We start from the raw sequence: 9,791 nt of genomic DNA, 5'->3' as shown, positions 1-9,791 counted from the left end.
ACCAACGGAAATTGTCCCAACTCTCCTAGTGTCATCCTCTCAGGTTGGCATGGCATCGTGTGAGAAATAAACCAACGAAAATTGTCCCAACTCTCCTAGTGTCATCCACAACTATCAATGCTCAGGTTCAAAGGTCTAACAAGTGGTATCAGAGCCTCGTTATCTTGTACCCTGACCTTTGAACCTGAGCATTGATAGTTGTGGATGACACTAGGAGAGTTGGGACAATTTTCGTTGGTTTATTTCTCACACAATGCTATGCCAACCTGAGAGGTTGGGGATACATACTTATAGGCTGCTAGCCAGCCAAGCATATGCTGAGATGCTGCTAAGATGCCAGTCTAAGATGCTAGTCTAAGATGCCAGTCTAAGATGCTATCCTAACTGCCAGTCCTTGATGGTCAGGAACTCTATCCTAACTGCCACAAGGACCATGTGCTGCAGCCCCACAACGACCCTAGTACACAGACTTATCCATCAGTTTTCAGGAAAAATAAAGAACTCTGTGTCTCCATATAGAAGCTCTGGACACATGATTTGTGCGTCCCCATTTGTCTTCACCATTCAGGAAAATATACTGTCAGAACACTAATGATATAGTTTGGAAGAGAAACGTAATTCTCTTCATTTACATGCAGTGATTAGCTGCATACTTTTGCCTCTTGTATTCAGCATGCACTGAAGCTGAAAACAGAACTTCCAAAAACATTGTATTTCCCCATTTACTTACTAGCTATAGTTCACAAGATCTGTTATTCCTTCCAGGGATTTGTCACACAACAACTTGTCTGGTCCTATTCCGAATTTTCTTGGGCAACTTTCATCACTGATGTTTCTGTAAGTCTTATGACTTGTCTGTTCGTCCTTGAATCTCAACACAACATTTTTCTGACAATGGTATGTATACAATGTTTTCCTTCATAGTGATTTGTCCAGCAATGATCTGAGTGGACCAATTCCTTACAGCCTTCTACAAAGGTCCCAAAATGGGTCCTTATCACTAAGGTATGTTTTATTTCGAAAGTTAACTAGATTTAAATATATTTTTGGAAGAAAAATACACACACTAAGTAGCTTAACGTTTTTGAATGATGTCAGTAATATTTTTATAAGTGATAATTTAATATAAAACTAACTAAAACTTTTATGCTTTGCTATTTGGGCCTATTGCTTTTCAATTTCTTTGACTCTTCATTCAGTAAAGTGTAGTACCTCTAGTTAATTGGAAAGATAAGTTATCTCATCGTCAGTTATCAACTGTAAGTGATACTACAACAAGGACCGGTAACTCCAGTGAACAAAGTAATATGCTTATGGTTGGATTTCTGTAGAAAGGCATGGAAGATTATTATATATCAGTTTCCTTTGTCCCAGTGCATTTAATGGGTAGTTTCACTTTCTTTAAAACATTCGTTATGAAAGCACCTTTAAAAGTAGTTTCAGTGTTACATCTGACAGTTAATTATTAGGTCTGATTGATCAGTATATTTATAGAGAAGTACTAGCTCCTACCATCATTCATAATGAGACATCTCTCTTTATTTGGAACACTATGGAATCACATTATATTGTGATTAATCTTGTACATTTTGAATTGGCAGGGTTGGTGATAATGTAAATCTTTGTGGCAACGGTACTGCCTGCAGATCAGATCGAAAGAAAATCAACGGGACACTTCTCACCGCAATAGTTGTACCAATAGCTGCTGCCATTGCACTGTTTGTTATCCTATTTTTGCTGTGCCAAGTGCTCAAAGGAAAAGGTGACACAGTCAGATGGAGGAAGTGATGCTTTATGTTTTGTGCCTTACGCACTTCAGTATTTCCATTTTATTTTGGCTTTTGTTATACGGAAGGAAAAGTTCTTGCCTTTAACTACTCTGTGCATTTATTCAGCTAAGCGAAATGCTACTGGTCATGAAGATGAATCAGCATTACTTGAGAACCGAGAGTTCTCTTACAAAGAACTGAAGCATATCACGAATAATTTCAGCCAACAGATTGGAAAGGGCGGGTTTGGACCTGTCTTCCTTGGTTACTTGGAGAATGGAAAATCAGTTGCTGTGAAAGTGTGTTCCGAGTCATCTTCCCAAGGGGGTAAAGAGTTTCTGGCTGAGGTAAAAGAAAAATCAGTTTGAAGTTCTATGTCGCAATTGAAATATTCATGTGTAATCATTTCATTTATCTCTTTCCCCCAAATTTCTTAGTGTAGCCATCTGTGTATAAATTTTGATGAATCATTTTTTGAAGAATTTTTTGCTCTGTGCTTTTGTATTAAACTACACTTACTAATCATTCTCATTATGTGTTCTGCTTAAATTATCTGAAAGACAGTGCTCTCGTTATATTGCAGGCTCAGCACTTGACCAGGATTCATCACAAAAATTTAGTTTCTTTGGTTGGCTATTGCAAGGACAGAAATCATTTGGCCCTTGTTTACGAGTACATGCCCGAAGGGAACCTTCAGGATCATCTGAGAGGTTGTTTATCTTGGCTATTCAAATATAGATTCTTATATCGGCTAATCAAAGTTTTAGGCGCCCTACATCAGCTATGTGCTATATTGTCATGTGGGGCACGTCTTACAGACGTGGGCCGCGCGGCCAGGAGCAGCCGACGGCCGCATCAGGCAAGGCGCAGGCTGGACAGGAGTCCTGATCCGGGCACATTAGTTCCTAGACTAGTTTGTTTCGTATAGGTTTCTAGTTTGTTATTAGCCCATGGGGCCTTTATATATCAGATAGTTAGCACCCTTTAGGGACAAGCAATAAAGTTATTTCCTTCTATCTTCTCCTCCCGCATCATAGAGCAGCCAGGCAAAAACCCTAGCGCTCCTATCCACCGCGACTACGAACTACGTAGTCGAGGTCCTGCTGTCTTGGGCACCGAGGCCCTTGACAACTTGGTATCAGGTTCCAGGCGATCCTCCTCCTCGTCCACGCTCCATCCGCCGGCCGCTTTCCCCCCTGTGTCCGCGCCCAGCTCCCCGACATCGCCACAATCCGCTGCCGCCTCGGTCACTTCCGGCATGGCAGAACCGACCACCGCGGATCTGGCTAAGATGATCGAGGCCTTGACGGCCACGGTGACGTCCCTGCAGTCGTCCGTCACCGCACTCCAGAAGGACAAGTCCTCCTCGTCCAGCGCTGACGCCGCCCATGATGGGCAGCACCACAATGATCGGCCGCCCAGGTTCCAGAAGATGGACTTCCCCAAGTTCGACGGCAAGTCTGATCCGCTCGCCTTCATCAACAGATGCGAGTCCTTCTTCCATCAACAACGGATCGCCGAGGAGGAGAAGGTGTGGATGGCGTCCTACAATCTCGAGGGTCCTGCCCAACTATGGTATATGCAGGTCCAGCGCGACGAGGGCACACCTCCGTGGCGCCGCTTCTCCGAGCTGCTCAATCTCTGCTTCGGGCCACCGCTGCGCGCTAACCCGCTGGGCGAACTAATGGCGTGCAAACGCACGACGTCCGTCGTCGACTTCCAGGAGCGGTTTGAGGCACTCCTTCCCCGGGCAGGCACCTTATCCGAGACACAGAAAGTGCAGATCTTCACCGCGGGACTCCAGCCACCCCTCAGCCTCGACGTGGAGATCCATAACCCACAGTCCCTCGCCGTCGCCATGAGCCTCGCCCGCAAATTGGAGCTGCGCGACCAGTGCGCGCTTTCCGCCGCGCCACCGGTGCGTTTTCCACAGAAGGGCATCCTGCCGACACCAGGACCACGCCTCGCGCCCCCCGCTCCGGCCCCACCAGCAGCACCTCAGCAGGGCCACAATCTGCCGGACGGACGCCCAATCAAGCGTCTCTCCCAGACAGAGATGGAGGAACGCCGTCGCCTGGGCCTTTGCTTCAACTGTAACGAGAAGTTTGGCAGGGGCCACAACCGCGTGTGCCAGCGCATCTTTCTCCTCGACTTAGCGCCGGACGACGACGACGATGACGCGGCCTCCGCCACTGATGATGCATCGCGGGTCGATCCTCAAATCTCGCTCCACGCGATCGCCGGCGTGCGCACGAGTGAAACCATGCAGATGCAGATTACTCTCGGAGGTGTCTCCCTCCTCGCCCTAATCGATTCAGGCTCCACCCACAACTTCATCGCCGAAGAGGCGGCCGCTCGTGCTACGTTACCGCCCCCCACCACAGAGAAGATGCGCGTCACGGTGGCCAACGGCGAGCGCGTTCCGTGCCAGGGCGCGTACCGCGTCGTGCCCTTCCGCATCGGCCACGAGGAGTTCGCGGAGGATTTCCTCGCCTTGCCGCTCGCGGGCTACGACATCGTCCTGGGCACGCAGTGGCTGGCGTCGCTCGGACCGATCCTGTGGGATTTCCGATCCCTCTCCATGACATTCTGGCGGCGGGGCCATCGGGTGTGCTGGCACGGCATTGCAGGACCGGACGGGCCAGCCCTAAAATCATGCAGCGGCCGCGACTTCCTGGACGCCATCATCACCGAGTTCGACGGCATCTTCGCCGACCCCTCCGGCGTGCCACCGCCCCGCAGCCGCGATCACGGCATCACCCTGCTACCTGGTTCCGCCCCGGTGGCCGTCCGTCCGTATCGATACCCGGCCGCGCACAAGGACGAGCTGGAGCGTCAGTGCGCCGCCATGCTCGCCCAAGGTATCATCCGTGCGAGTTGTTCCGCATTCTCGTCCCCGGTACTGCTGGTCCGCAAGGCCGACGGGTCCTGGCGCTTCTGCATCGATTATCGCGCCCTGAACGCCATTACTGTCAAGAATGCGTTCCCGATTCCGGTGGTGGACGAACTCCTCGACGAGCTACGGCACGCTCGTTTCTTCACCAAGCTCGATTTACGTTCCGGCTACCACCAGGTGCGGATGCGTGCGGAGGACATCCCGAAGACAGCTTTCCGTACTCATGACGGCCTCTACGAGTTTCTGGTGATGCCGTTCGGACTTTGCAACGCGCCGGCCACGTTCCAGGCCCTCATGAATGATCTGCTGCGGCCATACCTGCGCCGTTTTGTTCTCGTCTTCTTTGACGACATCCTCATTTTCAGCGAGACATGGGCTGACCATCTACGACATGTGCGCACCGTCTTCACGGTCCTGCACACGGTCCTGCACCAGCACCGGCTCTTCGTCAAGCGCTCCAAATGCGCGTTCGCCGTTGAATCAATCGCATACCTGGGTCACACCATCTCCGCTGCAGGCGTGGCCATGGATCCGGAAAAGGTGCAGGCAGTGGCGGACTGGCCGCAACCACGCTCGGCGCGCGCGGTTCGGGGCTTTCTCGGCCTTGCGGGGTACTACCACAAGTTTGTCAAGGACTTTGGCGTGGTTGCCGCGCCCCTGACGGCCCTCCTTCGCAAGGATGGTTTCTCTTGGTCGCCGGAGGCGGCAGCAGCTTTTAACACCCTCAAGACGGCAATCACCACGGCTCCCGTCCTCACGTTACCGGATTTTACACGGCCGTTCATCGTCGAGTGTGACGCATCGACGTACGGTTTCGGGGCCGTCCTTCTTCAAGACCACCACCCGGTGGCTTTCTTTAGCCGGCCAGCCGCGCCACGTCACCGTTCCCTGGCAGCGTATGAACGGGAACTCATCGGCCTGGTGCTCGCGATTCGCCACTGGAGGCCGTACCTATGGGGGCACCAGTTTGTGGTAAAAACGGATCATTACAGCCTCAAATTTCTGCTTGACCAGCGTTTGGCCACCATCCCGCAGCATCATTGGGTTGGCAAACTCCTGGGATTCGACTTTACGGTGGAGTACAAGGCAGGTAGTACCAACACGGTGGCGGATGCACTTTCCCGCCGCGACACGGAGGAGACGACGATCATGGCGGTCTTGGGGCCTCGTTTCGACTTCATCAATCGCCTCCGGCAAGCGACGTCCACTGATCCGGCGCTCGTCACACTGCGGGAGGATATCACGGCAGGTGCGCGGCAACAGCCTTGGGCGCTCTCCGACGGCCTCGTTACTTTCAACGGCCGCCTCTACATTCCGCCGTCATCCCCGCTACTCCAGGAGATTCTCAGTGCCGTGCACGATGATGGGCATGAAGGCGTCCTGCGCACATTGCATCGTCTCCGCCGCGATTTCCACGCACCTAACCTTCGCAAGACGGTGCAGGAGTACGTCCGCAATTGCGGTACCTGCCAGCGGTACAAGTCCGAGCACTTGCACCCCGCTGGGCTGCTACTGCCGCTGCCGGTGCCCACGGGCGTGTGGACTGACATCGGCATCGACTTCGTGGAAGCGCTTCCTCGCGTAGGCGGGAAGTCTGTCATCCTCACCGTGGTGGATCGCTTCAGCAAGTATTGCCATTTTGTGGCGTTAGCCCACCCATACACGGCAGAGTCAGTGGCACAGGTGTTCTTCGCTGAGGTTGTTCGTCTCCATGGCGTGCCGCAGTCCATGGTCTCTGACCGCGACCCAGTCTTCACCTCCGCTTTTTGGCGAGAGCTCATGCGCCTCACGGGGACAAAGCTGCACATGACGTCAGCATTTCACCCGCAGTCGGATGGTCAAACGGAGGCTGCTAACAAGATCATTGTGATGTATTTACGGTGTCTTACCGGGGATCGTCCCAAGCAGTGGCTCCGGTGGCTTCCCTGGGCTGAGTACATATACAACACCGCCTACCAGACAGCAACCCAAGAGACTCCGTTCAAGCTTGTGTATGGCCGTGACCCTCCCACTATTCGCTCTTACGAGCCCGGCGACACACGGGTAGCTGCAGTGGCCAGGAGCATGGCTGAGCGCGACGAACTTATCGAGGACGTCCGCTATCGTCTACAACAGGCACAGGCGGTCTATAAGTCCTACTACGACAGACGTCATCGGGACATTCGGCATGAGGTGGGCGATTGGGTTTGGCTTCGCCTTCGACAGCGCGCCGCGTCCTCTCTCAACTTGCCAACCAGGGGCAAGCTCAAGCCACGATTCTATGGGCCGTACCGCATTTCAGAAGTGATCAACGACGTGGCATACCGTCTTGAGCTTCCGGCACGCTTGCGCCTCCATGACGTGTTCCACGTGGGCCTCCTCAAGAAGTTCTTCGGCATTCCTCCAACTACACCGCCGGGATTGCCTTCGATCCACAACGGGGCGGCTGTTCCAGAACCAGAGCGCGTGACTCGTGCGCGCCTAGCACGCGGCGTTCGCCAGCTACTCGTCCACTGGAAGGGTGAAGCAGCTTCGTCAGCTACATGGGAGGATCTTGACAGTTTCGTCGAGCGCTACCCCGCTTTTCAGCTCGAGGACGAGCTGCTCGTCGAGGGGGGGAGAGATGTCATGTGGGGCACGTCTATATCCTGAAATTCGAATGATGGAAATGTTACATTTTACTCAAACGAGAACTGCATAGTCCTTAAAATATCTGGGGTTACTAACTGAAGTCCATGAATTTCCCAATATCTTCTTTAAGCTAACTACGTTTAATTCCTGTTGACATGCGAAGCCACTTCTACTAGTAAACCACTCAGTTGGGAGCAGCGTCTTCAGATCGCCCTTGATGCTGCACAAGGTTAGGACATAGCGGCCTTCTACTAGGTCCTGAAATTTCATTTACTCATAACTGCTAACGAAAAAGTGATATTTTTTTCTATGACAGGTCTTGAGTATCTGCACATCGCCTGTAAGCCAGCATTGATACACAGAGATGTGAAGAGCAGGAACATCCTCCTGACCACAGATCTTGGGGCTAAAATTGCTGATTTTGGCCTGACCAAGGCTTTCAGCGAGTCCGAAACACATATAACCACGGAGCCAGCTGGTACTATGGGCTACTTAGATCCTGAGTACGTCATGCACATCATCAATCTCTTCTCCCATGTATCCACTTGTCTTCAATATTGCCAGAAGTGTTGTTACTTTGTCATAGTTAAGTACCCCTGTGTCTACCAATTGTTCAGGTACTTCCGCAGTTATCACATCAGTGAGAAGAGCGACCTGTACAGCTTTGGTGTCGTCCTCCTGGAGCTCATCACGGGTCATGCCCCTGTCATACCAATTAGCGACAGCATGAGCATCCACATCGGGGAGTGGGTGCACCAGAGCCTCGACCATGGAAACATCGAGAGCATTGTGGATGCAAAGATGGGAGGGGACTATGACATCAACTCTGTCTGGAAAGCCGCTGACTTGGCGCTGCATTGCAAGCGAGACGCCTCCCGAGAGCGGCCGACGATGGCGGAGGTGGTGGCGCAGCTTAAGGAGTGTTTGGAGCTCGAGAACCGTCGTGATGGGAGGAGAAGAAGCTTGGGTTCGAATGGTGATGATTCGACCTGTCCTGGAGAGGGAAGTGCACTTGAGATAGAAGAAGAAGAAAAGCAGCAAGAAGGGGAGATACAAGCGGCTGCTGGCCCTGCAATGAGATAATAGGTTTGATGATCTTACACTAATGCTGGAGATTTAAGCGCTCTTGCCTTACCTTTCTGATAAGCCGTCATCTTGTCTTTCTTTTCGATGTTCTCAAATTTCTGGCAATGCTTAGATGGAGTCTGCCTGTTCTAGATAAAAAGGAATTGTGATGAAAGAAGCTCAAATGGATTACTAGGGAATATATGTTCTGATTTGGACGGCCTGCCAGTGGTAGGCTTCTCAGTGTTTAGGGTGGCCTTGTTTGTTGGCACGTTCCTCTTAGTTGGTCCATGTTTTTCATGTTTCTCTCCTTCAGCGCCTCTTTGACGAGGTGCACGCCTGCACTGCTCAGCTCACCGGCGTGAATAGGGCCTATGTGGTCCTCCCCAAGGGCGACGGCATCCCCTCGCCGGGAGCGTTCCGGCCGGTCTCACTTCAGAATGGCGACGTGAAGATCCTGTGTCGTGGCCTAATCACCAGGGTTTACCGCTTTAGAGACAAAAATCAGCCAGGTTGTCGACATGGATCAATCAAGGTTTATACTTTATCGCAGGGAGGAGCACATGCATATCTGAGAACTTCGTGTAGGCATCTCAGTGCTGCCGCAAGCGCTCCTCCCCCATCATGGTTTTGAAGCTGGATTTTGCCAAAGCGTTCGACTCCATCAACTGGTGCAGCTTGCGGCAGGTCATGGAGGTGTGCGTTTTCTCGACGCTCTGGTGTTAATTTCTGGATGGAGCTCATCTGCCATTCCTCTCGCCCCACGGTCCTTCTCAACAGGATCCAGGGGAAGTGGTTCAGCGTGTGCCGTGGGCTCAGGCAGGGGTATCCTCTTTCCCCCTACATCTTCCTCATCGTCGTGGACTTCCTCCAACAGATGATCAGGCAAGACAATGTGCTTCAGCACCCCTCCCCTCTTGTTGCTGCAGTACGCTGACGACACACTCATCATCGTTCGAGCCTGTCATGTGGTGGTCGTTCATCTTTGTCGTATTCTCAACAACTTAGCCATTGCCACGAGCTTGATGCTGTGCTCGTCATCAACTTTAGAACAACACCCTTGTCCCCATGCACGTCGACGCACTCGAGCTTGATGCTGTGGTGGCTGCTCTTGCGTGCACAGTGGAGAGTTTCACCATGGAAGCTTGGGCTGCCTTTGTCATGGGACAAGCTCAAGTTGGCGGATTTTCTGCCGATGATCGCCAAGGTTGACAAATATATACCTGTCCGGCTAGTGATCTCGTCTTCTCTCCCCCGCAGTCTACCTGGTCCTCATCAACGCCGTGCTTGATGCCATCCCCACCTATGCTGCCATGCCATGGCAGCGATGGCTCTCCCCCCTCGATGGTCAAAGGGCTTGAAGCGTTGCGGCGGGTTCGGGGAGCGTGCTTCAGGCGCCCAACACTTGGGGGGACCGTGTTTGCCGCTTTAAGGATGAGGAAGGGCTCGGT

The 9,791-nt window shown here is 52.3% G+C and overlaps 1 protein-coding gene across 1 annotated transcript in view; it reads left to right on the top strand.

The window, feature by feature from the left end:
• The window catches only part of LOC119315286 (probable LRR receptor-like serine/threonine-protein kinase At1g05700), a 19,319-nt gene extending 10,768 nt beyond the window's left edge, over positions 1-8,551 (top strand). Inside the window, exons 6-13 of the mRNA XM_037589948.1 lie at positions 766-837; positions 925-1,005; positions 1,602-1,762; positions 1,896-2,116; positions 2,353-2,479; positions 7,439-7,504; positions 7,592-7,778; positions 7,893-8,551. Coding sequence (XP_037445845.1) covers positions 766-837; positions 925-1,005; positions 1,602-1,762; positions 1,896-2,116; positions 2,353-2,479; positions 7,439-7,504; positions 7,592-7,778; positions 7,893-8,358 — 1,381 coding nt within the window. The 3' untranslated portion in view covers positions 8,359-8,551. The remainder of the gene's footprint in view (positions 1-765; positions 838-924; positions 1,006-1,601; positions 1,763-1,895; positions 2,117-2,352; positions 2,480-7,438; positions 7,505-7,591; positions 7,779-7,892) is intronic.
• Positions 8,552-9,791: the final 1,240 nt, after the last annotated feature.

The sequence above is a fragment of the Triticum dicoccoides genome, chromosome 6A, assembly GCF_002162155.2.
Source record: "Triticum dicoccoides isolate Atlit2015 ecotype Zavitan chromosome 6A, WEW_v2.0, whole genome shotgun sequence".
Lineage (NCBI taxonomy): Eukaryota > Viridiplantae > Streptophyta > Magnoliopsida > Poales > Poaceae > Triticum > Triticum dicoccoides.
This window is presented reverse-complemented; position numbering and strand designations above follow the sequence as displayed.